Source organism: Pleuronectes platessa, chromosome 20, assembly GCF_947347685.1.
Source record: "Pleuronectes platessa chromosome 20, fPlePla1.1, whole genome shotgun sequence".
Classification (NCBI taxonomy): Eukaryota; Metazoa; Chordata; class Actinopteri; order Pleuronectiformes; family Pleuronectidae; genus Pleuronectes; species Pleuronectes platessa.
In genome coordinates, this window is record NC_070645.1 from 10230257 (window position 1) to 10256253 (window position 25997).

General features: G+C 43.2%; 2 protein-coding genes across 2 annotated transcripts in view; one reads left to right on the forward strand and one right to left on the reverse strand.

Annotated features, from left to right (window-relative positions):
- Window positions 1-911: 911 nt before the first annotated feature.
- LOC128425603 (choline-phosphate cytidylyltransferase B-like) lies at window positions 912-6260 on the reverse strand. Its single transcript, XM_053412296.1, is given in 9 exon segments — window positions 912-1016; window positions 1018-1137; window positions 1277-1465; window positions 2004-2146; window positions 2244-2322; window positions 2454-2605; window positions 2740-2856; window positions 3376-3475; window positions 6222-6260. Coding segments are annotated over 9 exon segments (1044 nt in total).
- Window positions 6261-8577: 2317 nt separating this feature from the next.
- The window catches only part of pola1 (polymerase (DNA directed), alpha 1), a 46709-nt gene continuing 29289 nt past the window's right edge, over window positions 8578-25997 (forward strand). The window contains exons 1-26 of the mRNA XM_053412985.1: window positions 8578-8742; window positions 9178-9305; window positions 10185-10281; window positions 10358-10435; window positions 10539-10654; window positions 11140-11202; window positions 11702-11803; window positions 11877-12030; window positions 12138-12306; window positions 12513-12685; window positions 12771-12883; window positions 13368-13481; window positions 13574-13648; window positions 13747-13885; window positions 14043-14197; window positions 14344-14428; window positions 14671-14732; window positions 14875-14964; window positions 15056-15172; window positions 15302-15477; window positions 15564-15693; window positions 16210-16329; window positions 16426-16516; window positions 16611-16735; window positions 16865-17014; window positions 17304-17426. Of these exons, the coding sequence (XP_053268960.1) occupies window positions 8694-8742; window positions 9178-9305; window positions 10185-10281; window positions 10358-10435; window positions 10539-10654; window positions 11140-11202; window positions 11702-11803; window positions 11877-12030; window positions 12138-12306; window positions 12513-12685; window positions 12771-12883; window positions 13368-13481; window positions 13574-13648; window positions 13747-13885; window positions 14043-14197; window positions 14344-14428; window positions 14671-14732; window positions 14875-14964; window positions 15056-15172; window positions 15302-15477; window positions 15564-15693; window positions 16210-16329; window positions 16426-16516; window positions 16611-16735; window positions 16865-17014; window positions 17304-17426 (2994 nt within the window). The 5' untranslated portion in view covers window positions 8578-8693. The remainder of the gene's footprint in view (window positions 8743-9177; window positions 9306-10184; window positions 10282-10357; window positions 10436-10538; window positions 10655-11139; window positions 11203-11701; window positions 11804-11876; window positions 12031-12137; window positions 12307-12512; window positions 12686-12770; window positions 12884-13367; window positions 13482-13573; window positions 13649-13746; window positions 13886-14042; window positions 14198-14343; window positions 14429-14670; window positions 14733-14874; window positions 14965-15055; window positions 15173-15301; window positions 15478-15563; window positions 15694-16209; window positions 16330-16425; window positions 16517-16610; window positions 16736-16864; window positions 17015-17303; window positions 17427-25997) is intronic.

Below are 25997 nucleotides of genomic sequence, written 5' to 3' on the forward strand. Positions count from 1 at the left end.
CATGAGCAGTAAACACAACTGCGACAAAAAGTCCAACACCTGAACCTTAACTCCTAAGATCTCATTTTAAGCGACGACTTGACCGCGTGAAGTAACTCCGCTTGTTTCATTGTCAACATCTGTTGTCGCTCACTTCCTTTGTGTGGCTTTCATATTTGTGTTGTGGCTTTTCCCCTTAATGTGCTTGTGTGAGACGTCTCGGCCACCGCGTGAAATGCTGCAAACAAGCACTAACTATGTGTCTGTGTGTCAACAGGTTCTCCACCTCTCTGCTATTGTAGCGGCTGCGTCAATATTTTCAATAATCCCTAAACCCCGAGTTCTACGAACACAAAGTTACACAGTGATGAATGAATCCAGCTCCCGTCACTTCACGAGACCTGTTGGCCCGTATGTCAGACACAGAGATTGTGTAACTTTGTGCCTTTTCACATCCGGTGATCACAGCAGTTACACAAGACGTCTTTCTCTGCATCCTCCTAAGCAAACACTAAACTAAACAGAACATGACAAAAGCAGTGAAGGGATATTATGAGCAGGCCATTGTTTGTCTCCATCAGTGCCGGCCAATCCGAAGCAAATCCTCTTCAAAAGATGCTGCAAAGGATTCTGGGCCTTGATATGCGTGTACATATATCCTCTGATCCTTCCTCCTTCGTCTTCCTTCTGTCTCCATGGTTGCCCAGACAACAGAGATAGTGATGGCTTCTTAGCTCTGCAGTTCAGAACCACATCTCCCATGACCACCCTGTGCAGCCAGTGTTTCCAGTGTAGAGTATAGACGTGTTTGTGTTAGTGGGTTACTGTGTGTGTGTGTGTGTCTGTGTTGTGTGTGTGTGTGTGTGTGTGTGTGTGAGCAGTTCTCAGGAGTGAAGTGTCGCCTGTGCATGGGAGTGTGTTCAGCAGTCCATCTACTTCTCATCTTCATCACCTTCACTCATGCTGCTCACGGACGCCGACGCTCCTTTCGGGGAGGTCGGGGGCGAGGGCCGCGCACTGTGCCAGCGCAAGGGGGGGGGGCGGGGGCGAGGGGGAGCGGAGGGGGGAGAGTTCGCGGGTGGGGCTGCTGCAGGGCGACTCCCTGGGGGACAGAGCGTAGGACAGCATTCGGCCACTGCGTTCCTGGAACACCTGTTTCTAGCGAGGGAAAAAGTACTGTTACTACTCGGGGTGAGGGCAGGGATTGAGTCAATATATTCACAGTGATAACAGTCTATATGGTGATGAGGATGATGATGATGATTATGATGAGCGTGGCCTTGGTAGAGTTATTTACCCAAGTTCCATCTGGTCCAAAAAGTTCTAAGAAGTTACCGATGAATTCCCTGGACTTCTCCTCCCACTTCTGGATGAGGTCGTTGCTCTTCTCCTCCACACGGTACACAAAGTGTTTGCTCTTCTCCTCGACGGTGCGAACCTTCTCCTTCATGCGATCCACCTGGTTCTGCAGCCGGTACTTTTTCTCCTGAGCGGATCAAATGGGGAGGAAACACATAAAGTTGAATCTCTTGAAGACATGTATTCACTGCATCCTGACTCAGTTAAACCTGTTGGGGACTGGCTGGTGTTTCTCTACATATTTCATGTAATGTTATGGAAAAGAAACATGTTTCCTTTGACTTCATGCCAACATGATCTGGAAAAACTCATAATCTTGATATGATTTCTCTTATTTATTTATTTTAATCACATAAATTAGAATATAACACTAGATAGTGCTCTATTCTAAAATGATATGATATAAACTAAAGATATATTTTTAATTGTATAATAAACAAGCTGATGTTTGTCTACAGCTCCTAGAAAATTCATTGAAATGATTGGTTGTCAGGGTCAAAGACAATTATTAAAGTTAGACAGACATTTTTTCCTCAAAAATCAATTAAAAAAAAGTACATTCTGCTATAGAAATACAGTAATATGATTCATTTAACTGAATGTTTCATTGTGATGTTCAGCATTACAACATAATGGTTGTGTGTAGGATTGACCAGTAACCGTACGTTGATGTAGCTGACGTTGAGCTCCTTGGCCGTGTAGCCACGTTGGAGGTTTCGTCGGGCGTAGACGTCGTAGTCTCGGACAATCCTGGTGATTATGTCGGACGTTGAGATTCCCTCTGTCCTCTGTGTCGGCACGAACATCCCTGGTTTACACACAGACACACACAGACACACACAGTTTGAAAACTGAAAGGAGAAATCTGCAGAGTTGTCACAGCCTCAACTTTCGGGAGCACTGACCTGCCTCCTTGATGTGTTTATAAACATCCTCGCTTCCTGCTGAGGAGTATGGGATATCATCATGAGCCACAAAGTCGATCTGGGAAACAATCACAGGAGACGTAGAATGTGGCAGAAAAAACTGACATGAGGTTCAATTGAAACCCGGGTGAACACACAGTCGGTCTCAAACATGTCAGTGAGCATACACGATAAAGGATTTGGTGGTACCTTGTGTTTCTCCAGGAACTCGGGGGTGAGAGTCCAGGGTGCGTCTCTCAAAACCTCGTCCACGTAGCGGCAGTGTCTCAGGGCTTCATATCGTTCGTGCTCTGTCATGACGGTGAAGCCCTTGTACTTGTGGGTCAGCTCATCACTGCACACTGTTCCAAACGCACGAGAAAGGAAACCCCACAAAACACATCAAAATCACACAAGTTAGACAAATGGGTTATTTTTTACTTTGGCATTTCATTATGTGCGTGTTTGCATTTGTTCTTCATTGTGTGTGTCTTACCTCCGACTATAAGGTAGGTGTTGGGGAAGAGGTTCTTGGCCTGCATGAGAGCACGAGCATGTCCAGAGTGGAACAGGTCGAAGATGCCGTCTGCGTAGACTCTGACCGGTCGGTCCACTGAAAACACAAGACAGCAAAACTTATTCCTTTCATACAGATTTCTTTGACATATGCAAAATATTGCGTCTAAAAAATGCTCATCCAACTTTTGGCACATCTTATTGTGTATTGACAACATTCTGTACCAGGTTATTGATATTAATTGTAATGTATCAACTCTCTATCCAGGAGATTACAGGTAATTATTGGGTTTGTGAAAACAATATACCATTAGTGCTTTTTTATTTATAACTGATATTATTATTCACAGCACGCAGATCTTTCTGTGTGGAGTTTACATGTTCTCTCAGTTTCTGCATAGGTTTTATCATGAACTTATAATTAGCTAGATTTATACAATTTGCAAGTATTAATATTCCTTCTTTGATAAAGAAAGTAGAAACAATAGAGGGAGGAGCTGTATAACTCTGCAGATGCAGTATAGCAGCAGTGGTTTTTGAGACAAATGTATTTCCAGGAAGGAAGAATGCACGTGAGTATTGTATTGAATATGAGCATGAAAGAGAAGAGGTCAACCTGGGGTCCCTCGGCGGGCCTGAGTAATGGTGAGTTTCTCATGAGGGGCGCGGCAGTCACAACTGGCTTCCCTGGCAAAGATGGCCGGCTCGGTCAGCGTCTGGGACAAAGGAGAACAGACAAACCCTGAGATTTAGATAGATACAAGTACAGACCAAATTCCTGAAAATGACGGTGATGTGGTTTTCCCAAAGGCTTTTACAACAACTAAATTACAAATATTTTTATTGCATTAAATTACACATACATTAATACAATTTTTTTCATTATTTGTTCAAAACAAACATGGCTGCCCATCCCAGTGAGCGGCAGGCTTCTGCTTCCAGCCTCATTTCAGATACAGTAACCTCCATTAAGTTACTGACCACAGATGACGCCGGCTCCATGTTGGGCCGAATGAATTCAGAGCTGCACTCAGTGTTATTGATCATGGACTGTGGGTGTGTGTGTGTGTATGTATGTGTGTGTGTGTGTATTGTGTGAAAGACAGTAAGGACAGAGTTATAGATCTGTTGTCAAAGCCCTCACAGGCATAACTCCAATACAAAGAGAAGAAAACGAATCATGTGGCCAGAATGTAGGTGACCTCGCGGTGAATTGATCAGAGGGTAAACAATTATAATTTTTAGATAATTAAATCTTGGACGAGGCAGATGGAGGAATGATGACAGATGGCGGGACACAAAGAAAAAGACATGACAGAGCCAGAAAGGACATTTGAGATAAGAAGGACGACACTGTTAGCACCAGCTCAAGGTTAAAGTGCTGCAGTGTGAGCCTGACAGGAAATGTGTTTCCGTGTGCCATCTGTTGACTGCAGGGAATACTAAGATGAATCTCATTCACACCAATAAAACACAGTTAGGAGTCGGTACGGAGCAGAAAGACGTGGGGGTGTAAGAGGAGGATGAAAAAAGGGAAAGAGATCCAGTCTCGGGAGCAAATTACGTCAGAAATATCGTCTCGGAGCAACAACAAAACCGGAGACAGTCTCATGAGCACGGTCTGAAACCGGCCGAGGAAATGGAGACAGAAACGCAGGAAGGTGTTGTTCTTTGGTAAATAATCAAATCAGTGGTCAGCTCTAAACGCTGAAGGGCAGACACACATTTCTTACTTTACATAAGCTCAGGTAGCGTTAAGCTATACAGGGAGGGTTTAGATTTTTATTTGCAGAGGTTGTTGGAACCACACCTTTGGAACAGAGGTGATTTATCACTGTTTTGAGAAAAATGACATGATAAAGTCCAACAGCAACAGCTCCTGGAAGTAGTCTGTGCCCATGAATTCAGGCGTTACACACAACTGCAACATTTTTCCCGACTATTTTGTCAGGAGAAAGTCACGAAAATGATGTTTGGGCATTATTCTGAGTTTTTTCCAGGATATTTATTTGTCCTAAAACCTTTTAATGGTGAAAGAAACCTGCGCTATAGGATAACATACAGCACTGGGTGGTCTTGTGTTCACCCTGTCCATTGATATATTTCCCCCAGATGATAATTAAGGGATCTAGATGAAAAACATCAGGCATATTTAGGGGGACTGATCTCTATGAGTGTGAGCAATCTGGTGCAGCTTGATTGAATTTGAGGGGACTGTTGGGCCTCAGCAGAGGTGACCTCTCTGCTGTATCTCCATTTGGTATAAAAACAAAGCTTGATAGTGTCCATATTGTGTCATTTTCATCATCTTTTAATAAGGTTGGAAGACATAGAACATATATTTAATGGCAAACAAAATGTTGGTAGATTTGTGTACTAAGTATTGTAACTATTACACATATGGCAGTAAGGCCTGTGTCAAAGCCAATGTCAACTAAACACAAGGAATAACCGTAAAGCGCCAGAAGAATGAAACAACCACATCATTCAAACTTATTTGTAGAACGAGATGGTTGTGTATAATACTAATTGTTTTCTTTTCACTTTATTATATGAATCGCTGGAATGAAGAGGTCTGGAGACAAGTTGATTTTAATGGATATGCATGTAAATGTCAGTCAAAAGAAGCAGCACATATACAATAAGGCAGAAGAAGAGGCAGAGCAGCAAGAGGAACAGACGGGAGGCATTGATTTTTAACATTTGCCACATATGTACGACTCCCCTTGTGATGTCTCTTTCCCTGACCTTTTAAATTGCCAAGACATTTTGCTAGCATGTCTTCATCTTCTCTACACTGCTCCGTCCGTTTGCACAAGAGTTGGAGCCCTTAGATCTGCAACCACAACAGCCATATGCTGAGGGAGCGTCCTCGTCACCTCCATGATTCCTCGGGCACGGTGGGTGAAAAACCCGGGGGGGGGGGGGGGAGCTTACAAACATTTAGCACAGAGCAGATGGTGCAGCTTAAACACTAACAACCAGCGGCACACGGGCCTGTTAGGAGGGCTGGTTAGAGGCCGCTCTGTAAAACCGACTCTTGGACGAGCAAAGAACATCTGGCATGAGAAAGATTAAAGCCCCCCCCCCCCCCCCCCTAAAATGCATGAGAGAGGCAGACAGCAGCAAAGATGAGACTGCACGGGCACAGAGAGGATGGAGGGAGGACAGAAGATGGAGACAAGCGCGAGGGCCGAACAACAGAGGAGGACGGAGAAGACAGGATTTCTGTCCGTTCAGCAGGACGTCCATGCCCTAACACACGCACACAATGTCCACTCAGCAGTCTGAGCATCTCCCTCGGCCACTTGCTGTTGGAGATCTGTTTCATAACAGGGGGGGTGGGGGGGGGGGGGGGGTGGTGGGATGAGGAGCTGCTCTTTGTCTGCCTCTCTCACACTCTGTACACACCACAAGACGGCCATACACAGGGAAACACACACTTCACACAGACGACCCTACCGTCCGAGGATGCGGGCAGCTGTGCTCGAGCTCCTCCATTATTTCCAAAGACTCGGGGGTCCCTCAGCGATGTGACTCAGCATCAGTGCAACGATGCGGCCTCTCTCCTCTCTACTCTCTCTGCCTCTTTCTCCTTCATCCGTTTCCCCCGCCCACTCTATGCTCTGACTCTCTGACTGTCCCACCTCCTCCCTTCTTCACCTCCTCCTCCTTCTCTCTGATGCCCCTGCTGCAGAGAGGTGGAGGCCACAAAGAGGTCTCACTCTGACTGCTTTTTCTTTTAGCACAACAAATTGTCATACCAGTGCCAGTGTGATTTGATTTTGGGGGTTTGTGTACTTGTTTCATGTTGTGGAAGTGCAATAAGGCCCTTAAGTTGATCTGGAGTGATCAGTCAGATCTGTCAGAAAATCCCCACATCAGCATCACTAACCACCTGAGAGAAAACAAAGCACTGGGATGTGCTGCTTGTTACGCACGGGTCAGATTACACGGCGCAGTGAGTCGCTGTGTCGATAGACGATCTCTGCTCGCTCGCAGGCTGATGAGCTCTCTCCATGGCGACGGAAAAGAGGAGAGAACTGCGGGAGAGGACCAATCAGAGAAGAGCTCCGGCGTGCCAGCAGCTCAGGCAGCGGCGGGGATTGGGGGAGTGGTCCATGGCACCAGCAGTGAGAGGCCGCTCCCCAGCATCACCCAGTGTCCACTGACCAGGGACATGGTCCGATTGTTGTAGATGTAACATGTACTAAGAGTGAACTAGTGATTTTTGTTGATTAGTATTGATTTCTGACAGGATGTATTCTGACAGGATGTATTTTGCAGAGGATATATATACATATTAAGGCCGTGGATATCTTAACCTGTACCCTCAGTTGTAAACTCACTTACATTAATAATGAATAATAATAAACTTCATATTGCATCTTTCAAAACCCAGTTTCAAGGTGGTTTTCAACTTACACATGAAAGATTGAAGGTCTAGGAAACATGTTTATAAGTTGTTGCATCGAGTTAAAGTTGTTTGAGTTCACTCACAGTTTAATATACAGATCCATCCTCGTACTATATGTGCAAATTGGCACAGAAATTAGAATTCGATGTTTCCAATGCTTCTCAGCTACTCAAACAAATGTTTTCAAATGTTTCTTGGCAAACTGACTACTGTAGCATCATTAAAACACACAATGAAATAGGGTTTCCACTCGTTTTCCTGCGGAGGATGCGTGTTTACCTTCAGTGGTCCCCTTCTGCTACAAAGAGGCGCAACAGCTGCGCAGCCGGAATGCGCTCTGACGCGTCGCTGCTTCACCATCCTGTCCCAACACCAGACAGTGTAGAAACCACCAGTGCTGAACTGTGTTCTCCCCTTCACTTTTTCCGTCTGGTATTCGCGTGAGAGTCCGTGGCTGGAGCCCGTCTGGGGTTCAATTCCAAAGTGCAGCGAAGCGGCTGCGGTCCGTCTGTCCCAGTCCGGTCAGGTCAGCTGCTCACCAGCAACTGGTCAGCTGCGACCACTGTGGACACAGCAGACCCTCTGTCTACTGGGCTGCACCCAGTGGAGGACATAAGTCATGCAACTTGCACTTTCTAGCCTCGTCCTGAAAAAGGATCACGTCTTCTGCACAGTAAAAAAAAAAAAAAAAACTATAAGAACAATAATGCATTTGAGAGAACACACCAAAATAGTTCTTAGGCTGCATAACATGCTCTAATAACGATTTGCTTCTAAAGCCACAAATAGGATCATAATGGTGATATGACCATTACCCCACTATATGTTATGAGGCTATTAGGGTTAGATATGGATTATTAATGTGATGTAATGGCATCAAGAGGCTAAAATATGCTGTGGGGACGAAGGACAAACCAGCCTTTGTGATTTCATTGTTCACTGTAGTTACTGTGCGGCCCCAATCTGGGACAGGACGCCATTGTGCCCTCCATAGTCCCGCCCCTTCGCCATGGAAACGAACTTTATGGGGCTACACAGGCACAGACACTGAAAAGATGGAGAACCACGTGGCCTGGCCCTAGTTTGAAAAATCTAATTTGAGGATTGTCGCTGAGATGTATTAACCATGATGCACACATATACTGCTATTGTGAATATTGTATATGATTATGTATCAACCACATTTAAGTTATAGTCTGTATGTAGAATGTACTGTACATTATATAATGTTTTATATGGTATGATTATATTGTAACACACAGTTCTCTCTAGTAAACACGTTTTTTGATGGAGTGATATAAACAAGACTCTTTCACTGTACAACACTGCCCCCGATGGACCAGACATTATTTAATCCCATTGGCTGGCAGCGGCGTGATGTCATTTCCTGCATATGACTTTCCCCGGGAAGGCAATTTGGCGGGTGATCGACCTGTTGTTGTGTTGACTGACCGCTTTCCTACCGACCGACTCTCCGGTGCTCACCAGCTGCTGTCAGACAACCAGAACTTACACCCATGGCTCCGGTGTCCAACCCCGACAAAGACACGGAGGCTCAGGAAGCCGGTGAGTGACCGTGGCGCTTCGTTTGTGGGCTAACTCTGGCGGACTGGCTCGGAGGGGAGCGGACACGTTAGCTAACACACTTGCTAGCTTTCCCCGTCACACCAGCAGAGGGACCAGGCTTTGACCATTAGCAGGGCTTGTGTCTATAACGTTGCAAACATGCTAACAGCTAGCAATAGAGGTTTAGCCGTAAACACAATGTAAGCTAGGTCTGCTAACATCTACTGTTTTGACCTATTCCTCATCAATTTACCTTTAATTGATCAAGCAGCAATTGTTTTAATATCACTAGCTATCCTTTCAGATGTGTTTATTGTTCAGGTAGAGTTAAAAGAGAAACCAGGTCCCGCAGTGCAGTCAGTGTTCGTGAGGCTAAATCAAACTGTCATGTTGGACACCTGCCGTGTCGTCATGGTGACGTGATCCTGTCCTCAGAGGATGGAGGGGACTCCTGCGGTCTGGCCAAGTCTCGCTCCCGGCGGGAGAAGAAGGAGAAGGTGGGCAGGAAGTCTGCGCTGGAGCAGCTGAAGAAGGCCAAGAAGGGGGAGAAGGTCAAATATGAAGTAAGTGACCCTGTGTGGCAAACAGCGTGTGTGTTACTGGGTGTTGAGTGAAGTTAGCAGGTGGTGAAACCTCAGAGCTGCATCCCCCTTGACTTGTTAGGATCCATGAACACATCTTCACTGACTTGTGTCAACCAATCAGCTGGTCATCTCCAAAATGTCATTTCCACATGTTAACCTTGTCCGTGTCTTTATCAGAAGGGAAAGTGCGGTTGTGTCAATTAACAAAAGAATGATCGCCAATTTTGAGGGAAAAAATTCCAACATCTTGGCTCGTTTGCTTCTTAGTTTATTATAAATGCTTCACACCTCCATTTCGTGGAACAGCTGCATCGGAGAGGGACCAGTAGATCAAAACTTGTGAAAGAACTCCAGCATATTCTCTTACTTGCAATCAGAGATTTATTACGCAACGGTTTGGAACCAGATGAAGGTTTAGTACCGAACGTAACATGACAAATCTGTGATTGCAAGTTGGACTTTGTGCGGGAGCTCTTTCACAAGTTTGGATCCCGTCATAGTTTATGAGACATACAAGGTTTTGGACTGTTGGTTACACAGTCAGCTAGAAATCGACAAACCTTGCCGTGTTTAGCAGGGCTGTGCATCAACCTGTTATCCACATAACACTGGTGCTACAGAGGATGATAGCTTTGGAGCATTAGTGAGCAACGCATCATCAATTCACCTCACACACAAGGAGGTAAACAAACATATATGTCGCACAGCCCTGTTCAGCACATTCCATAGGATGAACAAGTAATTTAATATTCAGAATCTTGTTTTTAAACCTTTCAACAGAGAAAAGTCCCCCAGGATTTGATATTTACTCAGTTTTGCTCGTTTAATAGATGTGAAACCAATGATCATGTTTTCCAGGTGGAGGAGCTCACCAGTGTTTACGAGGAGGTGGACGAGGATCAGTACTCAAAGATGGTACGAGACCGACAAGAGGATGACTGGATTATTGACGATGGTGAGTGTCAGTCTCTTTATCCACTGCAGCGATATATGTGTGATGAAGAGGTCTTATAACACTCCTCTTCACCTAGATGGGACAGGATATGTGGAGGACGGTCGAGAAATCTTCGATGACGATTTGGATGATGACGTAGTGGAAAACAAAAAAGGTGAACTAAGACTTCATCAGAAAATAGTTTTATGTATTTCTTTGAGAATGGGAGTTGGACCATGGACAGTTTCAGTGTGTAAATCCATTTTTTGTGGTTGCAGGAAAAGCAGGTGCTAAAGGAGCAGACTCGAAGAAAAATGCTAAGAAAGCTGCCGTCTCTAAGCCCAACACCATTAAGAGCCTCTTCATGAACAGTAATGTCAAGCGGCCGGCTGAGGTGTGTTTCTGTTTGTGTCATTGAGTGACTTTAGTAACTGATTCTATTACAACTTTCCCTAAAGTCTGCATGTTGATTTTTTTAACCATCCCTTTCTCAGGAACTACTCTAGATAATTTCTTCAAATTTATCACAAACAATCATTTAGATTTGAAGATGAACACAATAGATTTTGTTTGTTAAAGGTCACTCTGGCCTCTCAAAAGTTAACTAATGTGTAAATTATGACATATTTTTCAGAATCAATGTCAACAGAGTCAAAGGTTCACTTAACAGTAACTTTGTAATGTTCTTTTTTTCCGGCCATTATTTAACCATAACTCAGGAACAGAGAGGGATATTGTGATCATATTTAATTTAATACATTTTTTTACATTTCGGTGGAAGTGAAAATACAAAAATGGAACAAGAGAAGTCCCTGACACCAAGTCTTGCTCCTTTAATTGTTCATGCATTGATCAGGATTGTAATTTTGTCTGCTGCAGAAAGACGTTGACCTTTCCAAAGACGACTTATTAGGAGACATCCTACAGGACCTGCACTCTGAGGTAAGTAACACACCATCCCCATCTAATTATTTTTGCTTCCTTTATAGAGATACTATGCCAGCAGCATTGAGTTTGATGTCTCCCATAATTTGTCAAGTGGTTGCTAAAAATATAGATTTTAAGACTAATGATTCGCGAGCAGGCCATGGTGTATAAATGACAATGGACACCAGAAAGTAGAAATACACAATAGATAAAAAGTAATATAAATATATCTAAACTGAAAAAGATCTAAAACTTAATTGGGCATAATTCCATTAGGGGGAGTCTTCCATGCCCCTCTGTCAGGTCTCAGTAAAACACAGAAAATCTCAACATTTTGAGGTGAAGAAGTCATATACAGGATTTAACATGTCGGTTAATATGTTTTTTCCTCATTTCTCACGTAGTTATGGTGACTTTTTTTTTATAGGCGACCTTTACTCCTCTTTTTTGTACATATATAATCTGATATGTTGTCAGTTTTCTTTTTTAATCAGTTTTTAATCTGTCTCCCTAGAAACCAAATCCTTTGGCGCCTCCGCCTGTGATGGCTCTGAAGAAAAAGAAGTCTCTTGGATCACCCTTGAATCCGTTTTCCATCAAATCTCAAATCCCAAAGGTATTCTTCAATCTGTCAACATTTTCTGTCATAGTTTTGAAAATATTTTAAACACATAATGTTTTGTCACCAGGAGTCACCCTCGGCTACAGGGCTAAAGTCCAAAGTGATCCGCCCGCCGCCTTCTCACCCGAGCCCAAGGACATCAGCTTGTCCTCCTCCCTCCAAACCTGCTCTTCCTTCAGAGAGGCAGCGGGTGAAAGTGAAGGAGCTGGATGAAGAGGAAGGTGAGGAAGACAGAGACACAGTTGTGCAAACGTACAAACTTTTACTCTGTTTGTCTCCTTATAGAAAAAGAGCTCACTCTTATCTTCTATGGCAACCTGTCTCTTAGTAGATGACTCTCTGGCGTTTGATGGTGTGGACTTCGATGAGCCGATGGAGGTTGGACTGGAGGAGCAGAAGCCTGCAGTTACTGAGGATGCTGAACTTGGATCTAAAGTCGGAGCGGTGGCTGCAGTGAAATTGGAGCCCAAAGAAGAGTGTCCGGATCCCGTCCTCTTGTAAGTTTGTATCTGCCTTTGATATTTCTGTTCAAGACCTAGATGATAATTTTTTGCCTCAGCTTTTTCAGTTTTCCACACAGAAGACACACAGAATCCTTCATATATAATAAAGGCACTAAGTGAATTATGTGCTGTTGCTAACATGGGAAGGATTCACAAATGAGCTTGAGCTTTAACATCTTGGTTCCTCTGTCCATTTCCAGGTCGAGCAGGATCGGAGGCTCCTGGGGACAAGAGGAGGAGGGCGGAGTCACTGAGGCTCAAGCAGAGGTACTGGTCGACTCCAGCAAACTCCCCCTAGTGGAAGGGGCAGACGGGGAGCAGGTATTCCGTTTCTATTGGTTGGATGCATTCGAAGAGCCGTACAGTAAGCCAGGTGAGTCAAACTTACACTTGAAGGAAACATGTATAGAGAGAACACTATCGTTGTGAGGCACCTGCTGATATTTTCATTTCGTTAGGTGTGGTGTACCTGTTCGGAAAAGTGTGGATCGAATCTGCAAAGTCTCACGTCAGCTGCTGTGTTTCCGTCAAGAACATCGAGCGGACCATGTACCTGCTGCCTCGGGAATACGTAGGTCTCCTTTTCTGTCACATGACCGCTAATCTCACTCTCATAGGACGGTTAGAGTTGCTGTTTTCAGACCGGGGGAAGTGCGAATGGAACAAATCTTAACAAGAGTTAGGTTTTCAGGAACAGAACAACCAGGTTCTGCTGCTAATACTTAGTGGATTGTTAGAAAACTCAGAACAGAGGTTATAGGGATTCAAAACCTTTTAATAATAATATTACTGTGTGTATGTACACTTCATCTACTTATGTTATCTCTTATTACTGTAATGAGTAAGACCACTTGTTCATATTCTCAGTCAGTTGCCTTTTAGTTTAATTACAGAATTTTAATTACACAATCAAGTTTTATAGTTTTGAAATCTAAAATAATTATAAATCATTTTCCATGGAAAGTACAGATGGGTTTCTACTTGTGAAATGTTTGTGTGATCACTTTAACACTTTTTTAATAACTTGTGTGTTTTCTTCTAACTTTAATCAACAGAAAGTAAATCCTAAGACTGGGGAGGTGTCAGATACTCCTGTCGCAATGATGGACGTTTACCAGGAGTTAAACGAGCTCTCTGAGAAGTTCAGGATTATGAAGTTCAAGTCCAAGGTTGGTTCCAACCTTAGTTTTAGCATAATAGTATTTTTCTGGTGGGTGGCTTGTCTGACTTGTTTGTGGTTTCTGTGTTTGTCTCTCTGCAGAAAGTGGACAGGAACTACTCCTTTGAAATTCCTGATGTGCCCAGTCAGTCTGAATACCTGGAAGTCCGATATTCTGTGAGTAGACACATGGACACGTATCCACCTTCCCCAGATTGGCCATGGTTTTCTCCTTGTAACACATTTAACTGTGTGGGGAATTTGTTTTTTTGTAGGCTGAGTTTCCTGCTCTGCCTACTGACCTGAAGGGGGCAACCTTTTCCCACATTTTCGGTACCAACACCTCCAGTCTAGAGCACTTCCTCCTCAGCAGGAAGATCAGAGGGCCTTGCTGGCTCGACATCAAGACTCCACGTAAGAAGGATATCTAGATATGTGGCCCATGTTTCAAAGATTGATTATAACCTGCTTTTAGTTCAACATTACTTGTTTAAAAAGGATTTTACAATAAATTTGGAATCTCCTATGAAAATTGCCAATGTAAGGTCTCCTCTGTGTGTATGTGTGTTAGAGCTGATGAGCCAGCCGGTGAGCTGGTGTAAGGTGGAAGCTCTGGCCCTGAGAAGTGACCTGGTCACTGTGGTTAAAGACCTGACTCCTCCTCCCATCACTGTCATGTCCATCAGCCTCAAGACAATTCAGAACACCAAGACGCACCACAATGAGGTCAGAGCATTTTCAGTTTCCACTTTTAGCAGGAACTGTATGATGGATTAATTATTATAGTATATCATGTTATTTATTGCTGTTGCTGTAAACAGATTGAAATATAGAGTGAGCAAGGAGGTGATGATGTGATTGTTCTCCTGCAGATTGTGTCTCTGGCTGCACTCGTTCACTATGAGTTCCATATGGATAAAGCTGCACCTCGACCTCCCTACCAGACCAACTTCTGTGGTGAGCTATTCAAATTTGCTGTTTTTTTTTTAATAGAATTGCACCGAATTGTGTATGAAATGGAAATGTATGGGAATTTAATCATTTTCATTCACATAAATATGTATAAACATCAGATTTACATTTTATTCTGCAGCCAGTATGTCCTACAGTTGAACATTTTGAATACAAATCAAAAGCTCAGTCGACAAGGGAGTTTAAAAATGATGAACGTGTAGGAATCATTATTCTTGTTTTTTCAGTTGTCAGTAAACCAGCAGACTGCATCTTCCCGTACGACTTCAAAGAGGCGATCAGGAAGAAGGTGAGTGGCCTTATTTCAGTATTTTAGATTTCAATGTTTACAGGTTTCTTTTGACTTGACGTAGAGAACGTTTTCTGCACTGAGGCTCCTCTCCGTGGTCTGTGTGGATGCTGAACATTGAGTGTCTCCCTCCCTCTGTTAGAATGGAAAGGTGGAGATAGCTGCCACAGAGCGAACTCTGCTCGGCTTCTTCTTGGCCAAGATGCACAAGATTGACCCCGATGTGCTGGTGGTGAGTCGAAGACACCGGGATATAAGAACCTAAGATGCAAAGGAAATGGGTGTAATGCTTCATCAGCGTGGTGACCTTTTTTTTCCTGTAGGGCCACGACATCTTTGGTTTTGACCTGGAAGTGCTCCTGCAGAGGATCACCGTGTGCAAGGTTCCGCACTGGTCGAAGATTGGACGCCTTCGGAGGGCCAATATGCCCAAATTAGGTGTAAGAAAAACAAAAATCACAAGTAATGGAGGCTGTTGTTGTAATTCTCTACCGCTCTTCACATCACTAATCATTTCTTATGTTCCATGTGCTTGTGTTAATGTGTTTTTATGGCCTCTATTCTTGCAGGGTCGTGGTTCCTTTGCAGAGAAGAGCGCAACATGTGGCCGACTGGTGTGCGATGTGGAGATCTCAGCCAAGGAGCTAATTCGCTGTAAAAGCTATCACCTGACTGAGCTGACTGCACAGGTGCTGAAGACGGAGAGAGTCACCGTCCCGCAGGAAGAGATCAAAAACCTCTACAGGTGACTACGTTTAATGTGAATTTCTTCTTTTTCCAAACATTATTTTTGTTTGTGCATCCTAAACTGTGAGTTTTGTGTTTTGTCAGTGACTCTCCTCACCTGCTCTACCTGTTGGAGTTGACATGGACGGACGCCAAGCTGATCCTCCAGATCATGTGTGAGCTCAACGTGCTGCCGCTGGCCCTGCAGATCACCAACATCGCCGGCAATGTCCTGGTAACGTTCAGCAACACTGTTTCATGTTTCTGAGTTCATCACACCAGACTAATAGCAACTCAGTCAGATAACAAGTAACATTGCACTTCACAGTCTTGATTTTAACATCCAAAAAGCAGACACACGTAAAGTACCTCTACCTTAAATGAGTGAGGGATGAGCTTGAGAAAATACTTGGCCCCACAAAGTGAAAATGTCTGTACCATCAACGTTATTATTTGTGATGTTCGTGACAAAAGACAGAAGGATAGACGATCGCAGAGATTTAAAAATTGTAGTCATCAGCTGTTGTTTTGTTTTTTATGTGCAGTCAGAAGCAGAAGAATTTGCTCTTGTGAATGATTAGAAACGATTTTAGACTTTGAAAGCCTTTTTCTAAAACTTAGTGTCTGTTTGTTGTGATTTACGGAGAGATTTTTGGAAGGAAAAAAGGATGCATCACCTCTGAAGTTTACTTCTGGCTTATGCTTAAGTCTTTTCTTTTCCTTTTTCCAATCACTTGATTCTTCTCTGCAGTCTCGTACTTTGATGGGCGGTCGCGCCGAGAGGAATGAGTTCCTGCTGCTTCATGCCTTCCATGAGAAAAATTACATTGTCCCGGACAAACCCTCCTTCAAAAAGGCCCAGCTGGCGATGGTAGAGACGCACAAACGCACAGATTTCTCTTTTTCAATGTACAATCATGTGACCAGTGGTACTTGCCCTTTTCCCCTTTTTGTCCCTGTGTCCCAGCTCGATGGAGAGGATGACGTGGATGCAGGGAAAAACAAGCGGAAGAAGAAGGCAGCTTATGCTGGAGGTCTAGTGCTGGATCCTAAAGTTGGTAAGAACACGTTGGAAATCGTTGCAATTTGTGTTGTTCTTACGTATATGTGTTTTCTTCTTTCGGGTAATCGCTCTCCGTCTCTTTTCTTTAGGTTTCTATGATAAGTTTGTACTGCTGCTCGACTTCAACAGCCTGTATCCCTCAATCATCCAGGAGTTCAACATCTGCTTCACCACTGTACAGAGGGAAGCTCAGAACACTCAGAAGAAGAACGAGGTCTGTCAGTTGCTTTTTCACATGTTTACTACGCGTGATTTATTCATGCAAGACGTGGGTGGCTCAAGATCCAGGTCCCCAGCATCACTTTCCTTTCTCTGTTTTTAATTCCTGTTGTCGTGGCTATAGGTGAACGAGCCAGAGGAGATTCCCGAGGTTCCAGATTCCACCCTGGAAATGGGAATCCTGCCAAAGGAAATCAGGAAGCTGGTTGAGCGCAGAAAACAAGTGAAACAGCTGATGAAACAGCAAGACCTCAACCCGGACCTTTACCTGCAGGTACACATGCAATCATTCATACAGTCAAACACAAACATACACATGACTGTGTACCTCTCTCTGTTTTCTAGACAGAGCATTTGTGATTATCTTACTAAAGCAGAACAAATATGGGAGGTATAGAACAAGCTTTGTACACTAGTTGAATGATGTTCGATAGCGTCATTCTCTTGGATGAATTAAATTAACCCCTGTGAAACAATCATTACGTAGTATCCTTGACTTTGGCCAAGCCAGATATAAGCCGACTGTATTTGACCAAACTTAACTCTGGTTAACGGTTCCACAGTACGACATCCGTCAGAAGGCTCTGAAGCTGACGGCTAACAGCATGTACGGCTGCCTGGGATTCAGCTTCAGCCGTTTCTACGCCAAGCCACTTGCTGCCCTTGTCACACACAAGGGTCGAGAGGTGAGTCGAACACTGACACACACATACACATATGCACATTGATCAATGACTGTGGCTATAAGAGATGCCCAAATCTTTAATTGTCATGCCTCTGAAAGCTGATGCACATCTAAACAAGCTGAACTAAAAGAAGATAAAACTTTTAGTTATCGATCCCTGTAGGAGAAATTCAATTTGACACAGCAGCACAAAAAGTAGTAGCTCAAGGGTAAACATCCTAAGAAATAAAATAGGAATAGAAACAGAATCCAAAATACATACGATAAATAGAAGGATATACATTAATACTATAAAAGTGCAATATGTCTGTTGTATAAGTACATAACCTTATGCTTAAACACAGAGCAGATCATACAAAAGCACATACACTCAGACTGTGATTTAAATCTCTGGTCTTCACTATTAATCAACAGGAGAGTGCAGTAGAAACAGTCAAATTCTTATCCACAAGGTGGCACTGCTACATCAGAATCCACACTGCACCGCTCCCTCCTCTGTTCCATTTTGTTCCAGACTTTTTTTTCCTCATCTCGTGTTTCTTTTTTCTTTTTCTCCTGTCTCACATTTGTCAGCCGCACTCCCTCTCCACTAAATAGTATCTTCCTCGCTCGCCCTTCCCTCCTCTAAATATGATTAATCCTTCAAGTTCATTTTGTCAGAATGAGAGGCCTGCTCTCGTGTCTGTGATATCAATAGTCCTGTGTGAGTGTTTTCCAGTAACAAAATCCCCCCCCCCCCCCACACACACACTATCTGAACACTCACTCTCCCCATGTAAAGTCTGTTTGTGTAATGACTCCGGTCAACACGCACGAATGGAACAACGTGGGCGTGCGCGCTCGATAAACTGGTGCGAAGCGGCGTGTGTGCTGCATGACATAAACGGCTAAACCTGGTGTTGTAACCGAGCACCACGCTCACACTCTCTCTCCCACCTCGTCAGTGGTTGTACTCATGTTCTTTTAATGAGCTCTAACAGTACACATCCTCAGCAGAGGCGTCAGGCTTTGCCTCAGGGGACTCCTTCATTAAGATCCCCTTACACACTCATTGTGTTCCCTAATGGAGGGCAGGGCAGTAACTGTGTGTGTGTGTGTGTGTGTGTGTTGATTTGTCAGTCGGTTTGTGCCTGCAGTCATGCTTGTTAGGCTGACAGAGCTACATTGTAAAAGGTGTGTTTTTTATTTGCTTGTACAGGTGGGAGTTTCTCTCACCCCAGACTGCCAGAGGAGCATGTGTTAATTACACTTCACCTCCTTCTTGCTTAATTTCCTCCAAGAAGCATAAACAGGAAGTCAGTTTCGCTCTCATCATCTGAAATGGTGGGATTTTTGCACATTTTTGGTGCAGTTGTGTTAAACCAAATAATTTGGAAACATAATTTAAATGTGCATTCCTTGTTTGTAAATGGCAGAAAAGAAAATGTAATTTATTTCTCATGGCAGTTAAAGAAACCAAACAAATATGAAGCGATTTTTCCCAACTCTCAAGATATAAATTGCTGAAATAATCTATTGTAAAACTTCAAGCAAAATAATAATACATTTTTCAAATAAAGTTAGGGTTTGTAAGTGGTAAAAGTTTGGCATCAAATAATGAAATGTGTAAAGACTTTCACAAGGAAAGTTATTTGTAAGAAAAGATAAAGTTGGCAACTCTCTGGGTTTTTATTATTTTCAACAAATCCAATGAAAACAACAACAACTAACTCAGTCCCAGACCCTTGCTGTTTCACTTCTTAAATTAAAAAAGCTGAATAATTCCCTTAAACTGTTAGACATGGTAGTTTGAGGAAACATAACAAACAGGAACGTATTGTGCATTATTTCAGCTCTGAGTTCTTTAGTAGGTAATTCTATTATATTAAACTCCATCAGTTTTTTGAGTTTTTATAGAAGTAACTTCCCCAGTGTGGTGAGGCCTCTGTAAACTAACTGTATTCCATTAGGACTTCACTTCCCTGGTTAGTTGCACACGGTGGCGAGTGAATTGACATGGATTGGAGACACGTGCATCGTAAGGTTATCAGTCACATCTGAAGTCACGGTGTGCACATGGTTCACAGCACGGACCTGCTGAGGTAGCGGAAGATTCCACTTTGCACAATGTTAGAGTTTTGTTTACTTTGTATCTATGATGCATCTATTTTTACCTCTGGCTGTATGTAGATCACAGCCTCAACACAACCAGGAACACCTCTCTAAATAGTACGTGTGGTTGAAGTTAATTTAAGACAATTAATAAATTAAATCCTAGATTTAAGTAAAATTTGTGCATATCTGTGATTCAACTGTTCAAATTAGCGACAACATCTATTAATGTTTTTACATTGAATTAAATTTACATGATTCTAGGAAGTATCAAATTCTTGTTTACAGTTTCATGAGGCTTTGACGTCATTGTTTTTCTGATCTGGACGGTCAAAACTGAAATATATCTTTTAGAGTGTGGATTTAGAACGTGAAGTGCTCCCAGTATAGCAGTCACCACTTACCACACGTACACTGGCCGTGGTTTGGTTCGACACTTTGAACCAAACCGAGCTGTTTTTATTGACTCTGTATCGGGCGCTGAAGTTTAATGACCGCCAGCCAAGTGGTTCTTGGTAGTTTCCGACTGCGGCGAGCCAGAGAGGCCAGCTGGCATTTATAGCCGGGTTTCTAGTGTATTTGTGGGTATTGCCATTTGCACCCCCGCCCCCAGTTTAATCGTCACATTTGCACTCAACTTTCATATCATGATTTAAGAGGCTTTTTATATTTATAATTGTAACACGCGCACTAACCACTACTCGGTAGCGGACATAAATCCATCCTCCCCGCCCCTTGCCGCATTCCCTTCATCTGTATGGACGAGTGTTCGGCTGAATGCGCGTGTGTTCTTGGCTTAGCTCTCACCTTTCTCTCACTCTCATTTTAAATTGAGGCCTTAACCCCCTGTGGCACAACGGGTCAGGCCAGGGACCACAGTGGTTTGTCCGCCTGCCCGCGGCGGGCTTTAGACGAGAAGGCTCAGAAGGGGGATGACAGACCCTTGGCTGTGGCTCTTCTGATCACATTTGCCAAGTTAAGAGCGGAAAACCCCCACTTACCCCCTTCCCCACGGCTCATATACAAGTTCCTTGAGTATGTCTTTAATCCGTGTGTGGGTGTGTGTGTGTGTGTCTTTGACTGTGTGTTAATGCCCATCCGTGAATGTGCACAAGTGCTACTGGCCGAACTCTGCCCTTTGTCGGTGAGACCATTTGTTGTGGCCCTCCTCTGTCCTGGTATGTGTGGGTATTAAGGGGGGGGATGATGGGTATTAAGAGGAAGGTGAAGGTTTAGGATTACACAGGCGAGGGTTCACCACAGATTGATGTCCCCCTCAACCCCTCTGCGTTATTTTGGGTTCTTTTGTATGTTCGCCAGAGAACGGTCGGGTGCAGAGGAACAGATCTATGACTCACAGTCAACTCGCACACATGTGTGTGTTAAATAGGCTGAAAGATGCATTTGTCACACCAGTAAGACTCACTGTCCACTGAAGAGTTGCCGCTGAATCCCTGACATCATCCCACGGTTTCACCTGACACAGGATAGAGAGGATTTTCTGTAAGTGTCTAATAATGGAGCCCATCGTCTATTGTCTGATAACGAATCGGCCTCTGGGGGCAATGGGGTTATTATGTTTGGGCTTCTGGGGTAGAGGTCGGATATCCGGGCCAAGGCTCTATGCATTGAGTAGTTTCTTTTATCACACGAGTCAAACGTTTCTCTACACGAAATACAAACAACAAAACTTTTTGCAGATTTGTTTAGATCCAGACAATATTATCTCTAGCTGCATATGAATGCATAAAAATATAAATAACAATAACCAATGCATTTCACTGGATGTGTTACACCTCTTTTGCTCTCCACATGGACTGATTACCTACGCTCAGCCAAAATCTTCTTAAACATAATTGGTCTAATCAGAAACCACAAGGCTCCCTGCCTCCAGATTTTTCGTATTCATTTTTCGAATCTTTTCATAGAGATTAGTTAATGCGCTGTTTGATAAAGAATCATGCAGGAAAAACTCTACTGCATTCAGCTAGTTATTGCCTGGTTATTTGTGGTTATTGGCAGGTTATCGTTGTTAATTTCACAACCTGGTGCCTAATATTACTTGTCACAGCAAACAGGGGTGTCTGTTACCAGTCAAGGGCACCACAACAGCTGCCACACCACCATGATTTTGTTTAAAAAAATCACGAACCTTCCCTTGTCACCACAAACAAAATGTTTGTGTGTTGGTGTTTATGTCCTCTAAACGAGTGATGTTAACAACAGGCTGGTGGAAGCCGCTGATTGCTGCGGAACGCAGATTGGTTTGACTTTTGACCCTTTTGCCTGCAAACCTGACAACCATTAGCAGGTGTGTGTGGACGGAGGATGCCTCCCGACGGCCATTCTCCTGTAATTGAGTCTCTGTCCTTGTGTTTAAAAACAGCCTGACAGGAGCTCCTAGTTGACATTATTGGACGGCATGCAGAGTGAAGAATAGAAGTGGGCTTGGGTGACAGAGCAGAGGGTGTGGAGAGGTCAAAGTTTGGTTTAGGTTAAACCTCTATTTGTACGTGTGTATGCGGGTGTAATGAAGTCTGAGTAAATATTGGTGTCCCCCGTTTAGGTAGCGTTTCATTCTCCTCGTCCCAGGAATCACAAATCATTTCACCCGTCTCGGACACAGGAATACCTCGACCACCCCCCTCATGTCCGCACGTCCGTCTGCTCGACTACAGTCTGCGATGGTTGTGCACGCAAATACTGTTGCCCTTGTTTCTTTAATGCAGGGTTCCAATCACCGCTGCTGTCCTAGAATCACTGGGGTCACATTTACGTTTTCTTAAATTAGACGTAAGAATACATAACCCGCCACAATGGTGTGTCTGCACATGCATGTGTACGCGCTCGTGTCTGGGGAAATGAGGGCTGCATGTTTCCATGGTCCTGTAGTCGGCTTAAAGAGCTGGCTTTGCTCTTGATAGGCGGGGACTTAACAAATAGTCACATGGGAGCGTCGCTGCTATTTTGGCGGCATTAGCTTGTCTGTGAGGGCTGACAGTGGACAGGACAGGGTTTCAGAATCCAAACTGCAACGTTGGTAACACCTGCTAATGAGGCCATGTGAGACTGGGCTAATGACAGGGATTATAATTGATAATGGATTGATCTGACATCTGCTGTCTTTATCAGGTCTACTGATAGGGCTGGATAAGAGGATAATTAGTAAATGGTTTAGGCTGACTTGGCACAGTAGTGGTGCACATGTACAGTTCTTTTGAAACCTTTTAAGTTTCTTGATTTATGACCTGATAGACTTGATGCTCTGATCTGCTCTGATGATGGTAAACGCATCCTGAAAAAGACACAGCGTGGAGCTTCAAGTTTCTGAATCATTTTTCATTTGGTTTGGCGTTAAAGCCTTAATTACCACACTTAAAGCCACCGATGCATATTTTAATGAAATTTCACAACTGATTATAAACGTTGAGAGAATTTTTTGCAGAGGAGAAAAAGGCCTCTTTGGACAGCTTTAGCCCTTTTAAAGTCTATACATAAGTCTACTGATATGATGATATATTTTGTAACATCTATCGTTTCAAAGAATATTCTATTTTGTTGTGCTGGAGAATGCTTTTGTCATTAATGGCACTTTGAGCCATTCATCCACACGGCAAAGAGGCAAAAACACGGATGAGAGAGTCCACGACTCAGAAGTTGATAATTCCAAACTGGAGAAGAACTTCGATCTGTGGAAGCTAAACATGTTCATCGATGTAAATTGATTATGAAAAGTGTCCAGAAAGTTTCCAATTATCATACTGACTAATGACAAATTAGTTTCCGTAATTGGTCAATGGCAAAAAATACAAGCATTCTACGATATTTAAAACTGAAACTATTGAAGTATCATATTTTTTATTGAATCATTGTCACTGTCTATTCATTTTCGATGAATGCCAGCGTTTGGGATCTGCACCGGTTGTGTTAAATCAGACGCAGCTTTAAAACAGATTGACCCGATTCTTGTTTCATGTACGGCTGGCTTCTCCTGCAGTCATTGTAACTGTAAATTGGGTTAAGCTTAACCATAGTATTTTATAGTTTTTATTGAATCGTCAGGGTTGATTGTTTGTGACCCCTACTTTGTATTGCTGTATGTATATATGCATATTTATTCTATTCTTATTTATTTATTTCTCAATGTTTTGCCCTTTATTGTACCCTCGGCACCATTGTAAATGAGGGTCTTATTCCTCAATGTGTTTTCCGAGGCTTAAATAAATAATCAATCAAAAAACCCTCCCTGCAGCAGCCAGGAGGACACAGCCATGGCATCTGCCAGGACAGATGTGTGTGTGTGTGTGTGCTTGTTTGCAATAGGGGATTTTTACATTGATTCTCTGGGTCTGCGCAGCTCACACTTACACAGAAGAAGCTTTAAATCGTGTGCATCTTTTTTTTGTGACATCGTGTTAGCGAGAGAGTTATTTGTCCGTGCGTGCGTACTCTTGCGCATCGTGTACGTGTTTTGTGCGTACAACGGCTCCCGAGCTCCGACAGTGGTGTGTTCCTCCACAGGTGCTATTTCAGTCGGCCGACTGTCATCCCAAAATGCTTTTCAGCTGAGTGCTTTTCAAAACAATCGTCACTGGTACCCCAGGCTCTTTTTACAAGGGCCCTCTGCCACACTGAGGTTTAACATGCCGCCTCTGATCTGCTGATCAGCAGAGCAGTGTCTGTCTGTGTGCGTGTATGCGTGTGTGTGTGTGTGTGTGTGTAGCAGGTCAGAATGGGAGATCGAGGGTAGACGTGGATGCCCTTTTCTCCTCTTATAATTTTGTCTCTCATCTTTATTGCTTCCTCTCCCTATTTAAACAATTTGTCACTCTGTCAAACAGGTCAATTACGACTAATATTATTTGAAATGTCAACTTGGCAAAAGAAAAGAGATTTAGTTGCAGAGGCGTTGGAAGTGGATTGAAATAAACGAATATATGAGAGCGACATGACAACAAAACGCGTAGATGCCTAATAGGTTAGGCCAACGAATCCCCGAACAACAGCTGTGAAAGGGCGGATATTCCAACGAGGCTGAACCACTTATCAATTAGAATGACAGGGTGCAATAACTCCCGGCTAATGGGCAGACAGGTGCACATGCAAAGACATGAGACATGGTTAAAAACACAAATTTGCAAGCTGTGAAAAAAGCCATCGGGCAAATGCAGATTTTCTCCTGCTGCTTAATGGCTCTGGAAAACCTCAAATCGAATCCGTTTCGTTAATCTCTAGATTTAGGTTTATTCACTGACTGAAAGAGTTCTGTTTTATATCATTGACCTGTGCCCAACTACATATTTTTCCAACATTGGCAGGAGCAGGTGCCCTTAAGTGGGTTTCCCCAAGAAACAAGGCGGTTTGTTGGGTGCATAAGGTTTTTTCTAAATGGGGATTATTAATGTCAACTGTAAAACAATGCAAATCGGTTAAATCCAGAGTCCACCACACTTGTGTGTTTGGCCCAAAACTAGTGTTAATATAATATATAATCTAGATGGTACAAAGTGCATGTAAGCTCCTCGCTGGTGTGAGGCAGGCTGTTGCAGACCAGAAAAAGCTTTACTCTTCCAAGCATTCCATTGTATTGCTCTTTGTGGTGTGAAAGCAAAACAGACCACAGTATTTTATCATAGTGAATGTGTGATACTACAGAAAATTCAAACCCTCAACTACCACCAAATTGATATTTGATTGTCAAGGAAGCAATGATTTTAACAAGCCCACATGGTTCCATGTTGATATCACGAGGGAGGATGTCAAACCAGGATAATTCTTCTCTTCTGTCCACACCGAATTAACCAAACTACAGGTACAGCAGCTCCCTAATTGTTTATCGTTTTCTTGATGCAATTAGTTTTAATGAAGTAGTTAACAAAACAAACCTAAATAAATATAACGACAGGCTTATTTTTCATCAGTACAATGGTGTATGCTAGAGAAAAGACTTCTTCCTGTTCTCCCTCCTTGTCTTACATTTCTTTATTGTTCAATGCCAGTCCTTCAAAAAAGTATATTTCTATAAAATACCTCAGATATAGAGCAATAAATGTTTGATAAAGAAATGTAATTAAATGTTACCTTGACATGGACATAAACAAGTTAACATTGAAAGTGATTAACTTCATATCTTACGTTTAAGGAAATAAACACTGAACATGAAGTATTCATATTCGTGCATGTTGGCAAACAGAAGCACTGATATGTCTGAAATTCTAATTGGCCGCCCCTCGCAGTTTCCGTTTCCTGTTAGGAAACCGCTTGGTTAATTGACTAACACGAATATGGAGCAAGCTGTTGTTTTACAGAAGACAATCACACTATTAGTGTCTGAACAATACAAGTCCTCTCTCCGGCCTTTTTAGTTTTTTTCGGTATGAGAGGAATTCACTGTGGTGACTGGTGCAGTCATCAGAGGGAAAACATACACGCACTCTTTCTACCCCCTGGGGATATGCGTTTGCATTGGTCCATAAAATAT